Here is a 25,146-nt window from a genome sequence, read left to right on the forward strand (position 1 = left end):
TGGTCAAACCTTTCGAGATGACCCCATTAGTCATCAAACGATTGAGATTCTCTGTCCTATGAGAATCTGACAAAGTGACAAGATGGATCTGGAATTTGGATGTCGTGAACTCCAAAATTAGATTATTAAGGGCCAAAGGCCGTGTGGGCTGTGGGCCTTCCTTTCTGATAACGTGGATACGAAACACAGTTGCGTGTACAAAATTAGAAAGCGTCAGCCTTAACACATGTCACTACTCCCCAGCCCAGCCCAGCCCAGTCGGCAGTCCCTTGGAAACAAAACCCCGTCCCCGTCAAGTACCCAAAAACAGATTTTGTGTGAAAGAAAAATCAGAGAGACAGACAGACAGCAATGCATGGTGGAATGTGGATACCTTTGGATTCAAGCGGTGGGTAGCTCGTCCATTTGTTGTCTGCAATTTCTGCTGGATTCTTCGATTGCGACGAACAAATAATACGTCTCTTCTTCGTATCCTCCAAAGCAAAATTGTACATAAAAGGATGACGCTGAAGCTTCTTCACTCCACCCCCTCGCTGCCTTCTTCCTCTTCTTCATTGCCTCTTCCTCTCTCTACTTTGTGCCAACTTTTTAGGTTTTCAGGTTCGTTTCGACTTGGGCTTCTTGCTGATTGGATCTTCCTGTTGATTCTTCAATTTCTTTGGACTTTTAATTTCGAACCTAGTTCAGGTAAGGATAACTCCACCCGGTGGTTCTTAATTTTGGTGTTTTATTTGTGTATGTGTATACATGATATTGAATTTGAGGATGATCACATTCTTAATTTGCTTTGTTGCATGGTTAGCGGCTCTGGAGGGGTTGAGGGAAGGAAATCTTCTTATTGGTTTACTTATTTTTGGTTGGACGGACAGTGTTGGTACGTACCTCAAATGTTACTACAGAATAGTCTCCGTTGTCTTCATACGTAGGAAGAGGGAGACGGATCTTAGAGACTCAGAGTTCACATATATCAGAGAATGCATCTCTAGCGTCTAGATAATGCTCTTAGCCTCTTTAATACCATTTTCCTTAAAAAGGGAGAACAAAATGAACAACAGGATAAAACGGCATTGCACAATCTAGTAATTATGATTAAGAACTCCATATTTATCCTCCCCTAGCCACACCTCCGCCCATCTATTTTCCCTTCTTGGAGGGGTTTTAGGGGTTAGATGAGAAAAAAAACAGATGGAACAAAGGATTGTGTTGAGACAGAAGTTCCTTTTTTAGGTTCTCTATTACAATGTAGGAGTGCCTTGACTGTTGCCTGTGTATATTAAGGCAAATTACGATAAACATCGTTTTGTGCATGAGATGATTGCCTACTCCCAATCAAGAATATTTATGTTCTTAAGCACGCAGGTTGAAATACAGGAACATTTCAGTATTTTTTTTTATCAATAACTGTGGATTGAATTAATATTAAAAATATGAAAAAATTACAGGGCAAGGGGGCTAAACAATCTTAGCTTCCAAGAACAACCATTAAACATCAGAAGAACAAACATTACAAGACAGCCCAAAAAATAGAATGTCTGTTCACCCCTTGTCTAGCTAGACCATCTGCCAAAGAGTTCACACTTCTTTTTACCCATTTGTATTGGATTTCCATGTCCTTAGTCAGCCACTTGAATTTCCTCTTTCATTACTGTAATTCCAAAGTCTAAGACTATCCTTTTTTAGCCAGTTTAGCACCACTTCAGAATCTCCTTCTATGATCAACTTGTTAATATGCATATCCTTGATTCTTTGTACCCCTTTAAGAGCTGCAAGAATCTCAGATCTCAAAGAATCTCCCACTCCAACTAGTACAGAATACATAGCTAACAGCTTCCCTTGTTCATCTCTTATTACTCCTCCTATTCCGGATGGCCTTGGATTGCCCAAGCTGCTGCCATCAAAGTTCAGTTTAACAAAGTCATGGGGTGGGGGAATCCAACAAACATTTGAGGCCTTTCTCATTGGAACAAGTTCTGCTATCTCCTTCCACTTTCTTTGCAGCTCATCAATTGAGAATTCTGTGAACAGAGCCAAGGTTTTCAGCCAGTGTATAACCCTAATGTAGATGACCTCCAGCATTGCTTCCAAACTTCTCTCCTTATCTATAAATATTCATGAATTTCTCTCCTCCCAAATAGTCCAAGAGACTGCAGCCCTCATACACCTCCACATAAACTTGGCCCTTTTTGTTGGCCGAAACGGCATAATGTGAATAGGCTTTGCACATTCGAAGGGGGGGTCCACCTGCACCCAAACAAAGAAGTACACTACTCCCAAATGATGTTAGTGAATTGACAGGAGATTAGTAAGTGATATCCAGACTCACCATTAGGGGTGTCCACGGTTCAGTTTACCGAACCATGGCCCCTTTTTGTAAACTGAACTAGTGGTACTGATTTTTTTATTTCGCCAAACCGAAACCGAACCGGTACCACTGGTTAACTGGTTCGCCGATTTCGGTTTTTGACCGGTTCGGTTCTTCGGTTTTTCAGTTTTTATATTTATAATATATATTATATAAATATATGTATAGTATTATATTATAAATATTTTAAAAATATATAATATATTTGTAAATAGATCATTATAAATATAATATAAGTATATATTTATATAAAATACATAGAAAATATGTGACGTATATTAAAATATATATATAAATATATATATCGGTCGGTTCGATTAACCGTCGATTTTTTTTATAGGTTAACCGAAAACCGAACCGGTCCTTCGGTTTTTCAAAAATTTCAAACCGAAATTGAATCGACCGGTTCGGTTAACCGCATTTTGCAGTTCGGTTCGATTTTTCGGTTTTTCATGGACACCCCTACTCACCATCAGCTTTACAAAGGACACACCCGTAAGGACAAAAACAACTATTGGGTCTTTTTCTTTGAAGTAAATTTGCTGTGTTAACTCTTTCCAGAAAGGCTTCCCAACAGAAACTCCCAACCTTAGGAGGTATAGGATGACACCACACCTCTTTAACAGGGAAAGACAAGCCAGAAGAAGAAGAATGTGTGAGAGCACTAAAGAAAGAGGCACAAGTGAAAGAACCAGAGGGGGTGAGAGTCCAAATGTGTGAGTGGCACAAGCTCCCTCCCAACTCTCCGACCTCTGATTAAGCCCCTGGAATCTGCTCTATAAATTAGTCTCCCCAGAACTTCAGCTACCAAAGTAAATAAAAAGGGAGAGAGGGGGTCTCCTTGCCTAATCCCTCTCAAGGCTGGGAAGAAATCGACCACTCTCCCATTTATTAGTATGGAGTAATGGCAGTTCCTAATACAACCCAAGACCCATTTGCACAAATTATCCCCAAAACCAAAATTGGTCATCACCTCCATCAAGAAAGACCAATCCACCAAATCATAAGCCTTTTCCAAATCCAGTTTATAAATCACCCCTTTTTTCTTGGATCTCTTAAACTCCTCCAAGCTCTCATTTGCTATCAAAATCTGATCTATTATCTGTCTCCCCTTCACAAAAGTTCCTTGATTATCTGCTATAATTGTTGGGAGCACTTTCCTTATTCTGATGGACAACACCTTGGTGATAATCTTATAAAGGCTGTTGACTATGCTGATCGGCCTGAAATCCTTTGAGTGACGTGCATTCCTCTTCTTAAGAACCAGTGCAATTAAAGTGGAGTTCAGCCCTGGGTTGACCACCCCTCTAGAATGGAGTTCATCAATCACAGTCCACAGATCTTCCTTTAATATCTCCCAACAATCTTGATAAAAAGCCATCGTAAAACCATCTAGGCCTAGTGCCTTTGATCTATCCATAGAGAACACTGCCTCCCTTATCTCTTCCACTTCAAATTTCCCTATTCTCTATCTGCAAAGCTGGCCATTCCATACCCTCAATCCACACCCTACTATTTAGGGGTTTTCTAAAGATAGACCTAAAGTGATTTGCAAAAGCCCCTGCTATTTCTCTTTGGGTGGATATTGTAACCCCTTCAATCTCCAAATTTGATACAAAATTCCTTTTTCTTCTTCCACTTGCCATCGCATGAAAAAATTTGATATTCCTATTCCCCTCCTTCAGCCATTTACACCTTGATTTTTGTCTCCAACTTATTTCCTTGTGAAGAAGATAATCCTCCAATTGTTTATGCAATTTCCATCTTAGCTCCTTATCTTCTTCTGTAAGACAACCCCTTTCTTCATTGCCATCTATGTCCTCAATTTGTGCAATCACTATTTGCTTTCTTTCCTCTAATCTCCCAAACTCTAACAGATTCCACTCCTTGATTTTGCCTTTCAGATACTGGAGCTTCTTATGAAACCTCATTCCACTCCATTTCATTGTTGGATTGCTTTCTAGCCACCACTCTTTGACTTTCTTTATGAACCCCGGGTGTCCTAGCCACATGTTTTCAAACCTAAAGGGAGCAGGACCAACACTTCTCACTTCCTCCCTACAGATTACAATAGGTCAATGGTCAGAAGTCACCATTGGATATGCTTTAGAGTTTAGATTCCCCCAATGTTCTTCCTAGTCATTTGAGAATAGAAATCTATCCAGCTTAGAGCAAATTGGATTCACTTGGATATTGGACCAAGTAAAACAGCTGTGTGATAGTGGGATCTCTTTAAGCTCATAAACATCCACAAATTGATTGAATTTCCTCATACTCAAGGTCGATCTCCACCTCGGACTATTTGTCTCTTCCAGGAATCTTATAACATTAAAGTCACCTCCAAGACACCAAGGCCCTTCCCATAGTCCCCTTATATCAGCCAGTTTTTCCCACAACTTCCTTCTCTCTCTGGAATCATTTGGACCATATACATTGGTAGGGATCCATTCAAACCCATCCTCCACTTGTTTAAACTTCAAGGAAATTGAAAATTGGCCTATTAACTCTTCCTGACCTATGAATACTTCATTCTTCCACATTGTGACAACACCCCCCGCAGACCCCCAGGAAGGCAGAGCCGCCCAGCTAATCCCCCTGCCTGTCTAGACACTCCTTGCCCACCTAATGTCAAAATCTGCTCTCTTGGTCTCCTACAAAATTACCACATCTGGGTCTGTTTTCTTGATGGCCTCTTTTATTACTGCTCTCTTCCTAGCACTTCCCAAACCTCTGATACTCCAGCTTAAGATCCTCATCTAACTATCTTCTTTCCCCTTAAACCCTCCTGCCCTCAGTTATTCCTCTTCCTTCTTTCTCCTTTGACCTTCAAACCTCTATCTCCTCCCACCTCCTTTAGCAGCCTTTCAGCCTCACTCACTCTTCTCCTTTTAGATTTTGCTTCTTCTTTCTTTGTTTTCAAAAATACTTTGAGAACATTTGGATCTTTCAATTTGCACCCCAATTTCTGTACAAAACCCGCCACAGAATCCTCACTAATTACATCTCTTACACTTGACTTTCTACTTCCCTCCCCTGTTTTTGTCTCCCCCTTTCTATATCACGTTCCTCCTCAGAACCCTCTACTCTAACTCCCTCTGATCCTTCCTTTTGACTGTTTTCCACCACTGCTTCATTTGACACACTCTAGGGTTTCCAGGATTCTTTTCTTTTTTTCTGTTTCTCCTTCATTCCCTACTTCTCTCTCCTGACCCTCCCTGTCACTTCTATTTTCTCTCACCCCATCCCCTCCTTCAAGGGCTGCAGCCTCTGGGTTGGGATCTGTATTTGGCACGGAAGTCAAAGAGCAACAATTAGTATCACAAAACGAAAGGACACGGTTACCTAGGTTGTGGTGGGGAAGACTGGGAGTGCTGGAGTTGGATACAGAAACAGTTTGGCCCTGACAAGGAATGTGGGCTCCATCTGGTTCCAAGGCTCGGTTCTGATTAGCTAGCCTTTCTGTCACCTCTGTTAAACAGAGATCACATCTCTTACCCACTTGTTTATACCTCCCCACTGTGTCCCTTTATTGCTTTGAGAAGTCTCGAGGGATCCCTTATAAAAAACCTGTTCAGCAAGGAGATTTTGAGATGGAGCTCCTGAGTGTGAGTTAGAGTTTCCACCCCCAGAGTTCGAAATGTGTTCAGCGACAACAATGTACGACTCTTCCTCAGCACAGTGAACGTTACCGCACCTGGTCTTTTTGAGAACAATGTATCCAGATCTAGAGTTACAGCAGCTTCTTCCTCTGAAAACTTCTCACCCAAAACACTGCCTAAACTGGACTGGCTATCCGAAACTTCTTCCACGTCTTCTTCCTCCATTTTGCAGTCCACCCAGCCCTCGTCAAAACCATCCTTTTCCTCGAGATGAGCTCGATCGTACCTGGGGTTTGGTCTGTCTTGTGATGTTTGTCCCTCCCTGGGTATTTCAGGAACTGCGTGAGGCACCCACCAGAGAGTACTTGAGCTTCGCTCTGACTGCCTGAGATCACCTACAGCGCCCCCATCCAAAATTTTCGAAGAAGAAGAAGATAGATGATGTCTATCATCTATAGTCCCCAACCCACATGCTCACTTAAACAATCACGTGGGTAGGGATTCCCCCTTCTGGCTGAGCTGATCGGTCCACCCACCGGTTCAGATGGCCCGGCCTGCAGAAATCTCCCTTTCTTAACCACGTCAGTGAAGGTGTCTTGTCCCTTCGAATTACCAGCTAATTCAAAAAATTTTGAATTTATTTCTTTCAATAGATTTTGTGGCTTTTCCTTTCTAAGCTGCCCCCTATGTTCAGTCTTACCCTCCAGCTGTAGGCCCCTAGTAATCCAACCCTCCATGTCAGCATCGTCTTCTACCTTGGGTCTTCGTCCCCAAAGCTCTGCTTCCACCTCTGAAACTAACCATACTTTAAACCATGTACCTTCAGCATGAACCTCTATTGTTCTTGGGAGCGATTCCAGTCTCACCCTGACCATCCTAACCACAGCGGCACGAAAATCTTGCAGTTGGACTTCCTTCATTTCTCCGCCCAGCAGCTGTACAATATTTCCCAGATTTGCTTCACTCCGGAGATGGAAGGGAAGACCTACCAATTTGAGCAGGAAACTTCCGCAGGCATGTTCCATCTCATTACACAATGGTTTCCAGTTTTGAATCTGAATCAAACCTTCTTCACATTCAAAAGATGTAAATCACCTGATTTTCTCATTGTCAATTCTCAACACTGCTTTCCTGTCTGAGAACGGTTTCAGAGCAACCTCGGACTCCAGCTTCAAGTTGTGCACCATTGAATTTAGGACCTTCCTCCAATCTTGTATTGCCTTGCTCGCTGAGATCACCATTCTCCGCTCCCAGTCTTCTTTCTCACCCTCAAACCACAGCTTCACCCCTGTATTAGAGCTCGAAATAAGTTCACCATCACTGCATGAGCTCTTCTTCAACGGCTGCTCCAGGCTTTTAACGGGTGCCGAACTTCATTCTTGCTCCAACACCACATTGAAAGAGACAAGAAACTGCTGCAACCCCTCCGCAAAGGCCATCCAACCTTGTTTCTTCTTCCCTTCCGGTAAGCAAAGCAATTGTCTTCTTGCGTCGAAATATTCTGTGACCATGATGAACCAGCCTTTTCCATTGCATCTCAGTTCCACTTCGTACCTCTTCTTTCCCAGTTCAAAAACATTTTTCCATCCTATTGTCCTAACCGATTGTATAACACCATCAATAAAGCCCTTTAACCATGCCACTGCTTCCTCAAACAATAGTATCGTGGCCGTCCTATCCTCCCTAATTTTTAACAGGTTCTTTCCTCTGGCCCTTCCGCTCTCAAATAAAAATTTCTTCGCTTCAATAATCAGTTCAGACTTCCATCTACTCACCAAATGAAAAACTTCTCCGCTTTGGCTTCCCATCAATTCAGACTTCTCCGGGTTCTAATTTGATCGAAGAGCATGTATCCAGACTTTAGAACAGCAGCAATGGTTCCAGGAGGCTTAGAACCATCTGGAATCTGGAAGACTGCATAATGCCTATGTCTCTGACACCTACAAATTATTTGAATTGAAGCCTTTATCCATTTAAACCAAATTGGGGGTGGGGGTGGGGGGGGATTTATGGAGGATGTCATCACTCCTATCTCTTCTAAATTCTATAGACGAACATTGCCTCATTGATGTTTAAACTGGTATATTTAATTTTAATCACCTCCAGGCAGAAAGAACGCATTCTGTTTGTGGCCGGGAAAGGACAATGATACTGGATTGCTATTGAAGGGTTGTGGCCCCACGATTATCTTTATTAAATAAGAAAAATCTATGATGCTGGAATTCAATTTTTGACTTCTTTGACGTTTACAAGGATGAAAGAAGAGAGGGATAAGAAAAAGAACCAGTTTACAGTGATTGCTCATCTTTGTCTTGATATTATCTTTCATAGTATACAAAAATTTGTGCTGTAGGAAAGAAGGTTACTTGATCCAGTGATTTAAACTTTGAGATCATATGGAAGTTTTACTAATATTTCTTTTGTTTTTACTTTCCTTGATGAGTAGCAATGGCTTTGTTAAGAAGGAAGATAAAAGAATGTTTCAGGGAATAGTGTTGTAAATTGTATTCAATCTCTGGTTTATCTAATTCATTCTGAAGAAAAGTTCGTAATATATCCATCTGCATGTATACAAGTGTAAATTCTGATCTCAACATTTTCACCCTTCTTCATCAGCTATGATGGGTTGAATTAGAAAGAGTTATTTGAGATTAATATAGTTGCAAAATGAAAGGGATAGTTCTTAAAAAAAAGAGCTAGGTTGATTGGGTATAAGAAAAGAATGATGAAAAAGAAGTTGAAGTATGGTTTAAAACTGAAAGAAAGTCGGGATCAAGAGAAGCAAGAAAACCAGAGATTGATCAAACGGAAAAAGATATAAAAGAGATAGCTGGGTGCCTGAGTCTCACCTGTAACCTTGTGCCATGGCTTGAGTATGATGAGATTTGGGCAAGATCTCAATGGAATCTTGCTATCGAACATATGGTATGAACTCTGCAAAAAAACATTCTTCATCCACTCCTTTGTAGGGGAGTAATTCATATATACAGATTACAAGAGAATATCATTCAAATCTCCCCAAATACTAATTTCCTAAGGCATCGCCAATCACAATAAAAACCTTGCAAACAAAGACTAACAAGAAAATCCTATATATCCTAAAGATCCTGTAAAAATCTATGATAATGTAAACAAATCCTCAAAGATACTAAAATCCTCCAATGATGTTCATGGGCCATGGCAGTTTGAGCAACATTTATCCTATTGGCTGGGCTAGCTGGAAGTGGGCTTACAGTAGCTTAAATATTGGGTGTATCAGTGGACCCAACTTTGGAGGAGAATCCAGAGGGCTGCATTGCATATATGCTGGGTGCCAATACCTTGTTTTACAATATCAGACCATACATGAAATCATATGGTTTATCCTCCATCTCTCTGTCTATAAAGTTAAAAGCCATGTTTTTTTTTTCTCTAGAGTTTTCAGTTGGACATAATTTTGTGCTTCTGCATTGCTTCTATACTTCTATTTCCTAAGGCTCCTTTGGGTGTTCATGAGGCAGGTGTTGAATATTTTCTGCAAGCAAGATATGGGTGAGGTTGACACGAAATCAATTGAATCGGTTCAAGCTGTCCTTTCCTTATTTGAGGAGAAAAAAGACCAAAGGAAGTATTGTTTAATTGGAAACGAGGTAAGTGGTTATCAAAAGGTACAGGTAGGGTTAGTTGATCATTGGAACATATAAATGGTAGTTACTATCTAGACCTTAATTTTGGATGTATCTTTCTTAAGAATCCCAGATTCCCACTGGAACTGCTGTTTCACATGCTTAAACTATCTATACTATAATCTATAATAAGTTTTCCAATTTGCACATATGGCAGTCTAAGATCCTTCACTATTTCCATGGAAAGCAGGAGGTGGTGAAGGGGATGGAACTTGACCTCATGCTCAAATACTTGGCCAACTACAAGGTGCAATTGGAAGTAAAAGAATCTGCCTACATGCAAGCCCTTCTCAAGATAGAAGTCTACCAAAAGACAGTTGATGAACTGTCCATCCAGCTAAAGAATGCTGAGGCTGAGAGGGACAAGTACATTAAAGAATGCCAAGAAGCAAGGATGCGGATAGAGGATCTGGAATCCAAGATTAAGGAGATGTCAGATCAGCTCTTGGAAACTGGAAAGGCAAAAGAACAACTTATCTATGTGGTAAGTGAATTGAAGACCACCAAAGAAGAGCTGCTGAGCACAGAAGCAAAACTTGCTGCTGCTGAGGAATCGAATCTTTCTGCCATTGAACAGGCCAAACTAATTGAAACCTCTATTGATATGGAGAAAAAAAAGAGTGAGGAGCTTCTGAAGCACTTATCAGAGATCAACAAGGCTATGTTTCATTTTAAACTGGAAGTAATTGAAGCAGAGAAAGAGAAGTCCACAATCATATCAGAGAAGGATGGCAAGATACAGATGTCCATAAACGCAGCAGTTCAAGCACAGGAACAATTAGAAGAGATGAGAATACAAGCAACCACTGTGCAAGATTTAGACAACCAACACTTGGCGAAGTCCCAATCAATTGATTTGCCACAGAAATTGAAGCAAGATAAAGAGATCCATAATTCATTTGCAGAAGCTGCTTCTGGTAAAATTGATGATCTAAACCAACTAAAATCAGAGTTGATAGAAAAAGCAAACTCTGTCAAGGAAAGTGATACCAAATCAATGGATTCAGAGCTGAGGCAATTAGAATTAGAACTTAAAAATGCAAGAGAAGAGATTTGCAATCTAAGGCATGAGATTAAATTTCTTAAAGGTACAATTCAGAAGTCAGAGAAAGAGATGGAAGAGAGCAAGGAAAGAGAGTCTGAAGCTCAGGTTCACATTGCAATGCTGAAATCAGAGCTTCACAGAGACAGATCAAAGATTGCAGCAGCAGAGGCAGCTGAAGCAAGGGCAAAGAGTGTTAAGTCGGGGTTATATCTTGCTGTGCAGCAGTTGGCAATAGAAGCGGATGAAGCCAAGAAGGAAACACAAAGGCTCAGACGAGTAATAGAGAAGGCAAAAGAAGAAGCAGACGAAGAAACTGGAAACTCTGCCAGTGTCAAACCCCAATTTCTTGAATCTGCTTCATGTCTAAAATTGCACAGAGTTGGGGAGTTAAAACCCAAAGTGGAAGAGGTAGAAGACAATATGATACCCATCTCACAATTTCAATGAATGAATGATCGAATACAATCTGCATCAGGGAACATGAGCAAGTGGACTGTTTTACTGTTTCCTGAAGATGCATCACATGTAATTGCAGTGTGAAGTAGATGCTTCGAATAAAGAGCTTGAAACTGCAATTGCAGAAATTGGGGTGCTAAGGTCTGTGATGGAGAAGGCTGTAATCACGGCTGAGCTGGCATTAGAAAGTTGGAACCGTGGTCGAGTTGAGGATCAATTTAAGTGGAGGGAACTGAACACTGAAGAAGAGCTTGCTGCAGCTGCAGTTTGCAAGGAAACAGCTCCCAAACAAGGCAATTTATGAAATGTTTCCTTTAGGTTCATAATTCGAAATTCTAGTCCCACAGGATGACTTTTTTTTTTTTTTTTTCTTTAATGAAAGAAATGGTTCAGATTGTATTTTTGAGAACTTAGATTAACCATCATTGTCTTCCACTTTAACTTAGGACTTAGGAGTACATTGTTTTAGAAAATCTACCTCCGGTATCATACCTTTCCGGCATCATAGAATTACCCACATATACACAATTAAAACAAGACAGAATATGTTCCATTGATTGGTACAATGAGAAAAATCTCAGGCTGGTATGTATGAGAACGCAATTATGACTCTGAAAGCAACGACTTCATGTAAAAAAAGTAGAGAAGGTTAAGTTTGAATGATTATGTCTAGTCTACCCTTTGCAATACCCCCATATGGTTGGGAGCAACATTGAGTAATGGCCTTTACCTGAGACAAAGCAAAAATAAGCCAAAGATGAGCCATCTACGACTGGAAGAAGGAACAATAGGCCTTATTTCTTTTTAATTATTTCTTGGCAAAAGAAAACCAAGAACTTTCTTTCTTTAGGTGAGCGTCGTGTGCATCAGTCCCCTGGGAGACATCTGATGAGAAGTTTCATTTTCTGTTCTAAGTTATATATAGTTTCTACATAAAGAGTATTTACAATAGCTGCTGAATCAGAAAATATATTTATATCTGTTATATTCACAATTAACGCCTCCTGCAGTGCATGAACATTTAGAGCCCACCACTACAAGACAAATTCCTCCTCCTCCTGCAGTTCATGATTATGATTATTATTATTATTATTATTATTATTATTATTATTATTATTATTATTATTAAGGAAATTGTCTAAAATTCACATTACTTTTTAGCATTTCTCTTAAATTCACCATAACTTTTCAAAATGTCCAGTGAACCCTATGTTGGTAGATTATTATTTTACCCTTTGTTTTATTGTAAATGGAAAATAAAGCACAACTTTGATAAAAAATAACAAAAATATGTCTCAAATATTTCAGTTTAAAAAATTTTCTGCCCACTTTACATATTTAAGTAAATAGGGAGTTTTAAATAAAGAAAAGTGCTTTTGATCAAATCAAACTCATCTGATGCTCCATACCTACTTGCACGATACAATTATCACTTTATCCCTTTTAATTTCAAATGCAACAAGAATTGACATCAATAAAAGATCTATGGTTAAGAAGAGGACACGTGGCTCGGTAGGACCCAACGTCCACTTCTATGTTCTATGAGATGTCAGTTAGAACAAAGGCATAAAAATTCCCGATAGGTACGCCAATTTAGTACCTGTACTTTAAATCGTGACAATCTAGTGCCTGAACTTTCAATTTGCGACAATTTGGTATCTGATGTTAAATTTCCGTCAGTTAGAAGATACTAAGTCCTAAATACTCCCAACTATTTCGAATAATGTATGAATTACCGATTAAAATTACAAAAATAACCCATCATCTATTATGACCAATGCAAGTGGGAACCACTGCTCATACCTGCATTTACAAAGAATCCAAAAACCAGCTCCCTTATGCCGGTGGTGTCAAGCGAATGCGCTGCCGGAAAAGTTGATTTTGACGATCGTACATGCCACCGAAAACATTGAAGTCGAAGAATCTAGTACCGTTCCGGAGGACGACTCCTGTTGCCCGTCGTTGGAACATTATTGCACCCACTGTTTACTTAGCTGTTGCCAGAGAAGACGACTTGTTGCCAGCGCCGAAAGAGACAACTAGGGTATGTTTATTTGCTATTGTTTTCTATCATTTTCTATGTATTTTTTAACATTGACTTCTCCTTGATTTCTCTACAAGTGGGTTATTGAGATTTTAATCCCAGATTTTTTAGGGTTGTTAGAACTGAAACATTTTGCCAAACATTTTTAGATCTGAAAACAAACAATGTTCTGACCATCAACATATGGCATGCAAACCAAATTGTTTTGGTTTGGTTTTGATTGCAGTATAAAGAAGCTAAAAGCATTCTGAATTTCTGATTTACTTTGTTTTCGACTTTAATTTGTTTTGTTCGAACTCGAAGTAAGCCTGAAGCTTAAATAAACCAAAACTTGAATTATTTATTTGCAGTTTCACACTCGTATACAATTCTACCACAATTTCAGAAATGCAAGGTCACTTCAACCCAAATTTCTTAAGAACAAGATGAAGAAAGAATTTCCATCTCCGAAAACCATTGATTTTTTCTTCTAAAATTTCATAATTTGTCATTTCCCGTCAAGCCAAAGATAAGCCTTGGTGAAAAAAAATCCATTTTCATTTTCTGTGTTCTTTTCACATACAACTGTAATCACCATTTCGCCAAAATGGTTTTAGATATGAAAATGGTTCAAATCAAAACCACATTTCTTCGCCATATGAAAATGGTTTAGATTTGTGCACGACTCTGGTATGGGAGTTTTCATACCCATCAGATCTGTGGGCGGTTCTACAGAAGCTTACCACCTTTCTTTGCTGGCCTCTCCTCTGTCGTTTCTCCAATCGATTTTGAAGAGAAGGGGTGGAATGGGAGTGCTAGGAATGAAGAGGAAGGTCAGCTCTCTTCTCCTCTTTCGTCCGTTCAACCCAGAATAAAGAGAAAAAGGGGATTAGGGAAATCAGAAGGGTAAAGGGTAAAATGATCCTTATATTTTCATAAATGATAGTTTTGGTATTTTGAAATTTTAACCTGCACCTCATATCATGTGAGTCTTCTAACTGACGGAAATTTAAAGTCAAGTACCAAATTGTCGCAAATTGAAAGTTTGGATATTAGATTGTCGTGATTTAAAGTATGGTTACTAAATTAGCACTCGGCCTAAAGTACAGGGTACCTATTGGGAGTTTTCCCTAAAAATTATGCTTACATAAAAATTGGTTATAAGGCTGACATATAGTTTAGGGGCAGTTTGATCATAAAATTTATATTTTATGCTGATGTGGAGAACTTATGTCAATGAATTCTAGGAATGCTCTAAGGGAAGGTGAATTTTGAAAAATAAAAAGTCACTATGACAGGTTTTTGATGAATTTAAGAGAAATGCTGAAATGTCATGATGAGTTTTAAACAATTTCCCTTTATTATTTTCTCTCAGATAAAAGAAAATGCATTTATTGGAGAGAAGAGAAGCAGATTAGAGAAGACTTCACTAGCAACATAAACGCGTTAAGTTGTTCTCTCCATCAATGTTCTTCGTCAACTCCCATCTCCAACGGAAAAAAGCAGTGGAATACTTATCTTTGTAACTCAGTTGTTATTGGTTCTTCTTATCTATCTTTACAGAACACACACAAAAAAAAGGTCATTTATTAAAACACCCTTATAATTTTATGAATTTATTAACACTTACTCTATAATTTGAATTTTACCAAAACATCCTTGCAGTTTGCAATCTATTTACTTAATCGACCTTTCATTAGATAACAGTGGAAAATAATAATTTTGACCTTAATGTTTATTTGAACAAATTTAATAAAAAGAAAGTAAAAAAATGAAATTACCATTTTTGCCCCTAATAAGATATGACCAACCACTCTATTTGGTCAATTTTATTTTTTTTGTAAAAGTGTTGGGTAATTTTGGAATAAAAATCATGAGCCCATGCCCTTGAAAATTATTCATTCAGCTTAGATGATCGTGTTGTAAATGACACAAAAAAAATTCAATCACGAAGTTGTGCTGCAACTCTCTTACTATTTTTAATTCTTCCGAAGATCGAAGTCAAAATGGGCGGCTCATTCGCCCCCTTTTATGTTAATAATGCATCATTGATAAAAATTGGAGCTTTGAAAAACTACACGACGAACTCTTGTTCCAAGCTCTCTGTTAGCAGGGACAGCCCACTTTTGCTTCAAACGACAATCCAAACCGTTGGAAACTCTGAAATTTGTGCATCGAACAATAATGAGATATCTGAACAGCCGAGAGCCGACCATCCGATAGTGAAGAATAAAAAAAGGGAGGGGGAAGAGGAGAACAATAATGGAGACAAGACGGATCATGATAGAAGGAGAAACAGGGTGCCGGATTTTGTTTGTATTTTACTTAATTCTTTTCACAGGTACGTGATATGTCTCGAGGTCTCTGTGTTTTTCATTTCGAAGCTTTGGTAGCTCATTCAGTGATATTTCTGTCTTTCGCCCACATAAAAAAGAGTTGTCAGTAACATGATTTATGCCAATATTGATGAAGCCAAGGTATCACCAACACCAGCTTTTGTTCTTCTTCAATCTGAGTACTTTTGATTCTGTGTTCAGTAAGTCCATATGGGATTTGTTCATTTTGTCCCCCGACTGGTGGCCTTGTCATGCACCGAGAGCCGCAACTGGAACCGCTTGTGGCATCACAAACATGATTTGCAGTTTTGACCGGGGAAACCCGTGTACTGATTCTGCTCAAGAACTCAGTCTCTGTACTATTTCGTCGGGATTTTAGCACTGATTATTCTTTAATGGAACTAATCTCTCAGTTTGGAAGTTTTTTCTTCCCGACGGTGGGAGGTCCATGCATGAACTTTGACTTCATGAGGGAGACTTAGCAGTGTTCTGGTTTTCAGGAGACGGTGGGAGGGGAACGAGAGCGAACATTTGCTTCAGCTTTCTGTCTCCCCTTGTGACCTTGTCCATGATCTTTGGTTCTGTAACATTCATGGACCTCACCTATCAGCTTTAGGTTTTTGATTGAATGGTTTCTTGTGATATGGTATATATCAGACTCTATTTGACCAAGTGGTCCAGTGTTGAATACTTGTCGCCTCATTATTTTGCCTTATGATCAGAATTCACTCAATCAGCTTTATTACCCACTCTAGGAGTCCAGCACATTGAGTAGTTGGGGAAGCTCTTCGAGAGAAGTTCGCAATTGCGATCTGTAATTAAATCCTGACACACCAAGGAGGCTTGGAATGTTCATCCACACACACTTTAGTCTGCATTTAGTTGTAGTGCAATTTTATTTACACTAATACAAATACATTGGAGTGCAGATGAAAAAATGCAAATTCTCATTTAATTATTTTGGTTGACGAAAAAAGAACAAAATTTAAATTTATAACCAAACAGGTTCAAAATTTATTATCATCCTTGCCACAGAAAGATTTTTTTTTTTTTTTTTTTGCAAAACAAAAACAGGGTTTGTTTCCTAACAGCATTTTCTCATTCTACCCATTTTGGTCTTCAATGCTTTTTTAAGGAGTACAAGGAATCTATAATCATGTATTATTTTAATTCCCCATGTCAACTAATGGTGCAGAAAAATCTGAACAGATTTCTTTTATTAATAAAGTTATGCCCATTAAGTATTGAATCTAGCTCAAATTTCATTTTATTGTGTTACTTTAATATATTATCACTGAAGAAGAATGGGACAGACTCTTTCTTTGTATTTTCTTCTCCTTGTTTAAAATTTGGCTTTCTAGAATCTGGTCCACAACCTAAATAGAAAAATCAGAAATTTCCCCTTAATTAACTAATCACCACCTTCTTCTTTCTTTTCTCACATGAAAAAAGAAAACCTAATTCTCTTCATCGGATTTCTTATTGTTTGTAGTAACATATTCTCTCTTTCGTTCCATTCAAGTGTTTGAAGTTAACTTGTATTGAACAGAAACTTGTTAATGAGTTGCTCTTTTGTCTTTTACCTATAGGTCGGACTGTTATTGGATCTTCTCTAGAGACTGATAAAGAAGTTTTGCTTCAGTTGAAAAATTTTCTCAACCAAGCCAACCAACTAAATAGTGGCCGATACACTGAATGGAACAATGATTCGTCTCCTTGCAGTTGGCCAGCAATTTCTTGCAATGACGAACGAGTTACCCAAGTTAATCTCTCTGATAACAGCATTTCTGGCGTTTTCTTCCATAACTTCTCTGCTTTGACTGAACTCACCAAACTTGACCTCTCCAGGAACACAATTAGTGGGCCTACTTCAGATGATTTAAATCGATGTAACAAGCTTACACATTTAAATCTCTCTCTCAATCTCCTCGAAGGAGAATTGAACTTGACTGGGCTCACCAATCTCGAGGCACTCGATCTATCTGTGAATAGACTTTCTGGTGGAATTTGTTCCAATTTCCCAGCAATCTGTGACAAATTAAGTATTCTCAACATCTCAGCAAATAATTTCACTGGTGGCATTGATGGTTGCTTTGACAACTGTTGGAGTTTGCAGTATGCTGATATCAGCTCGAATGGGTTCAGCGGAAGCATTTGGTTGGGCTTTTCAAGACTGCGAGAGTTTTTGGTGTCTGAGAATAACCTGAGTGGAGAAGTCTTGCCATCCATATTCACTGGGAGTTGCAACCTAGAACATCTAGACATGTCAGAAAATCAGTTCTATGGGGAAATTCCAAAAGAGCTCTCAAACTGTAGAAGATTGGTTTCTTTGAATTTGTGGGGAAATAATTTCGGCGGAAAAATTCCATCTGAGATTGGATTGCTATCAAATCTCAATGCTCTGTTCTTAGGAAGAAATAATTTCTCAAGAGATATTCCACCATCATTACGAAACTGCAGCAAGTTGGCATTTTTAGACCTTAGCTGCAATGGATTTGGCGGATATATACAGAAGACCATAGGAACATTTGAGCAGGTGCAATTCCTTTTGTTGCATGGAAATTCATATACAGGAGGAATACTCTCTTCAGGAATTCCCAAGTTGCCGAATCTAATTCGGTTAGACCTCAGCTATAACAGTTTCTCTGGTCCGTTGTTGGTTGAATTGTCCACAATGCCAAATTTGAAATTCTTTATCCTTGCTTATAATCAATTCAATGGTGCTATACCACCGGAATTTGGGAATTTGACGCTTCTCCAAGCACTTGACCTCTCCTTCAATAGACTAACCGGACAGATACCGTCTACGCTCGGAAAGTTGAGTTCCCTCTTATGGTTGATGCTTGCAAACAATTCACTAACAGGAGAAATCCCTTGGGAGATTGGAAGTTGCAGCAGTTTGTTATGGCTAAATCTTGCCAACAACCAGTTATCTGGCAGAATTCCACCCGAATTGGCAAATACAGGGCAAAATCCCACTCCAACATTTGAGTCCAACATGCGAGATTTTGGTGTTATAGCTGATTCTGGCAATTGCCTGGCGATGAAACGATGGGTTCCAGCAGACTATCCGCCTTTCAGCTTTGTATATACACTTTTCACACGGAAGAGTTGTAGAAGCATTTGGGATCGATTGCTCAAAGGCCACGGACTTTTCCCAATCTGTACTGCCAATCCAAAGGCTCGAAGATTACAAGTTACTGGCTATCTCCAGCTGACTGGAAATCAGTTTTCAGGTGAAGTCCGTCCAGAAATTGGTAAGATGCAGAGTTTCAGTCTTCTCCATCTTGCAATGAATAAATTTTCTGGAGAGCTCCCCAACGAGATTGGACGGTTGCCGCTTGTTGTTCTTAACATATCTCAGAACAAATTTTCTGGTGAAATTCCGGCCGAAATTGGAAAGATGAGGTGCTTACAGAATCTGGATTTGTCTTACAACAATTTCTCGGGTAAGTTTCCAAGAAGATTGAACGAATTGTATGTGTTGAACAAATTCAATGTCTCGTACAATCCACTCATCTATGGAGTAATTCCATCGACTGGACAATTGGCAACATTTGAAGAAGAGTCTTTCCTTGGTGATCCGCTCTTACACCTTCCACCTTTTATAAACAAAACGAGAAGAGGCGAAGAGACAGATGGGAAGAAGAGCCCCGAAAAAACCAAGAATCAGCAAACTAGTACAATGTGGTTGGCGTTCTTAGCTAGTTTTAGTGTTAGTTTTATTTTTAGTGTTTTTATATTTTCATACAAGATCAGCATCAAAGCAAAAAAGAACAGGACAAAACGGCATTGCACAATCTAGTAATTGTGATTAAACATATGGAATCAAGTCTACAAAAATAAATTCTACATTCACTCCTTTGTAGGAGAGTAATGCATATACAACTACAAGAGCATATAATTCAAATTCCCCTACCTTTTACCTTTTTCTTTCAAACCAAACACAGTCTAAGACATCATCTAAAAACCTTTTGAATTAGGGCTAACATGGCATTCATATATTTGGTAAAGATCCTGCAAAATCTATTTAAATCTAAACAAATTCACAAAAAAGTACGGACAGGCCCAATGTAGATCTCTGATTACCACTGCAGAGCTATAAACATTCAAAAGGTCAAAACCCCCTACTCTACACACCGATGCCCGTCTGTGAATTGGCATCAATTCCATCCTGACATCCACTCCAACTGTACTTTGGGCCTACAAATTCTGACTCTGGGCTGATCAGTCATTCTCCCAAATCCTTACTATCTTCATGGGGCCAATAACAGCTTGAGCAACATTAGTCCTATTGACTGGGCTAGCTATAAGTGGGCTTACAGAAGCTTAAATGGTGGGCCTATCAGTGAACCCAACCTCAGGCCCATCCTGAGGCCGGCCTAGCTGCAGACCCATGTAGGCAGTCCATAGATGGTTGCATTGCAAAATACTGATGGGTGCCAATATCAGACAATGCAAAATACTGATGGATACCATTTAGACCTTAATTTTGGATGCATCTTGATAACAAATCACACTTGAACCTAGCTAAGAATGTAGGTTTTCCAACATCAAACATATGCTATTATAAAATCCTTCAATATTGCCATGCCAAGAAAGAGGTGGTGAAGGGGACAGAACTTGACCTCATGCTCAAATACTTGGCCAACTACAAGGAGACTCCATTAGCATGGAGAAGCAAAAGAGTGAGGAGCTTCTGAAGCATATACCAGAGCTCAACAAAACAGCAATTGAAGCAAAGAAAGAGAAGTCCACAATCATATCAAAGAAGAATGGCAAGATACAGATGTCTATAAAAGCAACAGATCCAGCAATGAAACAATTAGAGGAGATGAGAATACAACTGTGCAAGATTTAGACAATCAACACTTGGGGAAGTCCCAATGCATTGAATTGCCACAGAAAGTGAAGCAAGATAAAAGAGATCCATAATTCATCTTCTAGTGAAATTAAAGCCTGGCCTGGCCCATTATATATATATATATATATATATATATATATATATACAATATTTTATATTTATATAAATTATAACATGCTTTATACATATATTAAGAGTGGATTCACTAATATATGCTATACTTCAAATCCAGATCTTAACCGATTATATAAAAGTATAGTTATTTTTTATTGGTTCATGTTTCAGAAAGTGTATTTCTATATTTAACAAGGTATTATTACTATCAGTTCAATCAATCATATTTGTATTATAAATTTTGCCATATATTAATTATATGTTATATAATATAACATTATAAATATTAAATATAATGTATTTAATGGCATAGACCTGAAGCCTTGCCCAGCCCATGACACCCCAACATTTTACTTTGGGAATGCCTTTAAATTTCAAACAAAGTTAACAAGGGATGTGGGGTGGTGTTTGATATTTTTCTTTCACCTGTAAAACAACCAATTTTCTTTTCTTTTTTTTCTTTTCCATTAATATTATCTAAACGTTTTTGTTCATGAGAACTTTTGATCCAATAATGATAGCAATTCCATTAAGAATAAGTAAGTCATCCCAAAACGACACTCTATCCCTTGGTGGATTAGCCATTTCTGTGATAATGACAGAAGAGAAAATGAGATGGATGTTACAAATTACACAGGTCAATGGTGGTAGGTGTGAACTGAACTTAGAATCCAAAAGTGGGGTGTGAATGTTTAAGAACGAAAGTAATGTGAAAAATAAGGAAGAGAAGCCCCACAAACACAAAAAAGATATGATGAAGAAGAAACATATAGGAAGTTGGCAAACCAGTGTGGCTGTAGCTGTTCTGACCTATAACCATTGGAACCATGGTGGAGGTCCTTAAATAATTAATAAGATGAAACCAGAAAAAGAAGTCTGGCAGTTCAGATCTATAATCTTTCTGGGCAAGTTAATGACTTAATGTCCTCTTCTTCTTCTTTTCAGGTCATTGCAAGGCGTGTAGAGAATAGATGAAACCAGAAAATGTGAAAGGGCATGGGTCTAGGGTTTTTATTCCAAAAATTCTCCCTCCTAGACCAAGGGGCTGTTTAGTACTGGATATTTATTTCAATAAATGTTTTGTATTTTTGTATCTTGAAAATCCAGAAAGTAGGTGATAAACGTTTTGTACTTTTCTATTTAGTGTGGTTTGACAATTAGGTGCCATTAGGGGTCATTAGGTACTACATAAAATGTTAATTTAATATATAAAAGTATTAAAAATGTTGTTTCTCCCAACAGTTTGGCTCACACACAAATTAAGAAAATGTTAATTTAATAAATAATCTTACCAAATAATGGTGTTTCCCCCAAAGCCTACATGGTGATGACCTGATACCATTTTTCAAGTTGTAATGTAGGGGGGAGGGTTTTGTTTCTAAAAGGTTGATATGATAACTATTAGGGGTATTTTTGAAATAAAAAACCATTGACCCATTCATTTTTATATTTTACACTAGTTTTAAGAGGTCACATAATCATTCCCATACAGAAATACAAATGGTTCCTGATGGGAAAGGTTGATTAAGTAAAGTAGTTGCAAACTATTGGGGGTGTTTTAATAATGGGTTCAACCATGATGCCAAAAATACATGATATCTGAAAAACTTACACCAATCAACCTGGATCATAAAATAACCATGCAAGTGGATTTTCACCAAAATTCACTTGGGGTTGTCTAAGTAAATGATAGGTTTTAATATAATATACAAACTAAGTATATGTTTGGTTCTGTTTACATTTATTGATGGTGCCACATAGGCGTCCCGTCAGCAAATGCCTCATTAATTGCATTTGTGTGTATCGAAGTTTCTGTGCACCTCTCCCGTTTCAGGAAGCTTCATTTTGGAGCTTCCTGAAACGGGTAGGCGTTTATTAGTATTTTGTTGATGTGGTGCCTAATGGTGCCTATGTGTCATAAATACCCTCATTAAATGTGTTTCTCAGTTTTGCAATCACACAAGTATAAAACGTTTATTGAATAAACGTAAACGGAACCAAACACCCTATAAATGATAGGTTTTAATAAATATGTAAAATCATAGAGGTGTCTAAGTAAATGGTAGGTTTAAAAAAAAAAAAAAACAGGGTTTTCTCACTAAGAATAAGTTTTTGCCAAATTAGCAAAAGGTCATTTCTTATTTGTACAGTACACACATTGTATTCAACTATTCATTCTAACGAGTCACGTTCAGCATGGGTTTCGGTCAATGTTTTGAAAAGCTAAACCCCCTGGTGCAAGGAAGTGGCATTTTTCTTTCTTTTTTCCAAAAGCTCACGCTGGTCAAATTCATTAATTCAAAAATTCAAATGCCCCGTCAAAACGTTATCTTCCTGAAACAAAAACAAGCGCTTTGCACTTTGTTCCCTACACGGTGTCTAGGATCCCCTCTCTCTTTCTTCATTTCTTTCGGATGATGCTTCATGAAATTTCTTCTATCTTGAAAAGTGAAAATAGGGAGTACAGGTTTGAGAAGTGCAGACAATTGATACTGATTGAATTGACCATTGACTTAGGATGTTACAGTGGGACCTGCTGATGATGCATCACTGCGCGGCAAACGTATATCACATTCACATTTCTGGGGTTTTGATTTGAAGGATGTATTTGGTTGCGGTGCAAGTGAAAATTTATTTGCACATAAAAGTATAAATATAAAAATGCAAAAATAGGTCAGAGTTTACACCAAATCATTTACATTATTATAGTTTTGCATCAATGAAAATTTATTTGTATTGCAATCAAATACAGCCTCATAAAGTTTGTAATTTTGACAAATAGGTCAATTCACATGTGAACCCGCAATCCACAAGTTGTAAAAGAAAGAAACACAGGTCACAGGCAGAACAATATTGTGCTTGATTGGGGGAGTTTCACCGAGCCTTCAACTTAGCTCAGTTGTGTTAAGACTATGTTTGGTTTGAAGAAAAATGTAGGAAAACTTATACCAGAATTATAAAGGTTTCCTTACATTCTCCTTTACATACTTTTTCCTTTAAACCAAACACAGCTTATGGGTTCATCGCTAATAAACTAATTCATTCATATGTTGATGATTCTCAGGGTTTAATTATGCATCTGATTGAAACCGTTGTTGTTGCTTCAAAAAATGATGCCACATCAGTGCCATGTAGGAAAAAACGGTGTTTGCAGAAAATAGTCATCTATTTGGAATCGTTTTATCATATAAAACGGTGCTCTAAGTCACGCCTTGGAAATCAGGAAGGCATGGCTTGGGGCAACTTCAAATTTGGCGTTTTTTGGAGCAGCAACTCATTACTGCCAACAGGACAATGATGTGACAGTGGATAATGGGTAGAAGTGCAGAAAACATTTTCTTGGAACATTGGCACCAAACAGAAAAAGTTGCTATTGCTCCAGGAAACATCCTACCTAGCAGCAACGATTCCAAACAAAAAATGCACTGTTTTATAAAAAAACGGTACTCCAAACCACACATTAAAAAATGATGCCGCAGCTGCAGCGTTGATGCCAAACATATACTGAGAAAACACGCATATATACCTACATACAACCGAAAGAAAATACTTGAAAAGTAAAGTAAATGTTGAGAAATCACATGGTTCATTCTGTGGAAAAAATAAAAAATAAAAATGTTTGAATGGGTGAAATGTTGTGAATATGTTGCACATGTAATGCTGATTAATTAGAGTAGTCCGCAAGAAAAATGTTTGACCCCATTTTAAGGAGTTTTTCAACTTGTTTGGGACAACATGCCATTTATACAATTTCTGTATGACGATGACAAAATAAGCATGAGATAATGGACCGGACCGATCATTATCATGAGTCTTGACGACATGACCATTGAATATCAGAGATGGGATCTATTCCTCACACAAGGTGCCCACATCCTATCATGCATTGGAAACATCTCTCATGGATATTATCTATGGGTATCCATGGAAGATGTTTCCAATAAATGCATGGTGAGATGGGAATGTGAGATCAGAATGGGAATGGGAATGGGTCGACTCACTAAATGTGCTCCTTTATGTTTCGCCATACCCCATCATAATATTCATCAAATTGCAGGGATCTGTTTGTGCTTAATACTGAACCCAATGTATATATCGAAGAAATACTAAGCATATAAAGATAACTTTTATGCCTTTAAGACAATGACAAAAATATGGTTCAAGCAACACTGAAAATGATGGTGATAGTTTTTGACAAATGGTAGAAATGGCTGAACTGAATTTTATATACTTTGGTTTATAACATTTATCACCTGGAATTTTCACTTGAAATAAAGATTTTTCTAAGGGTTTGTTTGTTTTCTCTTGTTTTTTCTTATCTCTTATCTTTTAAAGAAAAATCTTACAATTTGTTTTTTTTTTTGGTTTTCCAATGGTACCTTATAATACAAACAAAAAATCTCATATACGAGGTTAAAATAGGGATTTGACAATTTTCAAATTTTAAAACAATATTTTCTACATTCAGATCTATCCTGAAAAAAAAAAAAAGTTTACCAATACCAAATACATCTTAACGAGAAGTATTGCACCCTGCAGTACATCTCAATTGTGTATTGATAACATTTCCCTGCCATGTAGCATCGAAACAGTAATATTGAATCCCACTGCATCCATTTCTCAAATTGGGATCTGCTCCTCACACTGACCTCACATGCACATTTCACCATGCATTGAGAATA

The 25,146-nt window shown here is 38.2% G+C and overlaps 2 protein-coding genes across 3 annotated transcripts; both read left to right on the plus strand.

The window, feature by feature from the left end:
• Positions 1-304: 304 nt before the first annotated feature.
• On the plus strand, positions 305-11,629 carry LOC148863238 (uncharacterized). Of its 2 annotated transcripts, XM_088981561.1 has the most exons (4): positions 309-687; positions 803-874; positions 9,462-9,590; positions 9,817-11,629. In XM_088981561.1, exons 3-4 carry the CDS (start codon positions 9,489-9,491, stop codon positions 11,116-11,118), a joined length of 1,404 nt encoding a protein of 467 aa, XP_088837687.1. In that variant the 5' UTR covers positions 309-687; positions 803-874; positions 9,462-9,488; the 3' UTR covers positions 11,119-11,629. The 2 variants fall into 2 exon arrangements, with proteins under 2 accessions (XP_088837688.1, XP_088837687.1); XM_088981562.1 differs by lacking the exon at positions 803-874 and having other exon boundaries at positions 305-687.
• A 3,438-nt stretch (positions 11,630-15,067) lies between these two features.
• LOC148863239 (putative LRR receptor-like serine/threonine-protein kinase At1g74360) lies at positions 15,068-19,374 on the plus strand. Its single transcript, XM_088975931.1, has 2 exons — positions 15,068-15,491; positions 17,076-19,374. The coding sequence occupies exons 1-2, from the start codon at positions 15,413-15,415 to the stop codon at positions 19,289-19,291; spliced, it is 2,295 nt and encodes a 764-aa protein (XP_088832057.1). The 5' UTR covers positions 15,068-15,412; the 3' UTR covers positions 19,292-19,374.
• Positions 19,375-25,146: the final 5,772 nt, after the last annotated feature.

This window comes from Nelumbo lutea, chromosome 3, assembly GCF_056320005.1.
Source record: "Nelumbo lutea isolate HS-2025 chromosome 3, American lotus-T2T, whole genome shotgun sequence".
Classification (NCBI taxonomy): domain Eukaryota; kingdom Viridiplantae; phylum Streptophyta; class Magnoliopsida; order Proteales; family Nelumbonaceae; genus Nelumbo; species Nelumbo lutea.

What these genes read in the sequence shown, in the direction of transcription:
- LOC148863238 (XM_088981562.1), top strand. Translation starts at nt 9,489, where the DNA reads ATGGGTGAGGTTGACACGAAATCAATTGAATCGGTTCAAGCTGTCCTT. An exon ending in ATTGTTTAATTGGAAACGAG is followed by an intron (nt 9,591 to 9,816) that starts GTAAGTGGTTAT and finishes CATGGAAAGCAG; the next exon opens with GAGGTGGTGAAGGGGATGGA.
- LOC148863239 (XM_088975931.1), top strand. Translation starts at nt 15,413, where the DNA reads ATGGAGACAAGACGGATCATGATAGAAGGAGAAACAGGGTGCCGGATT. An exon ending in TTACTTAATTCTTTTCACAG is followed by an intron (nt 15,492 to 17,075) that starts GTACGTGATATG and finishes TTTTACCTATAG; the next exon opens with GTCGGACTGTTATTGGATCT.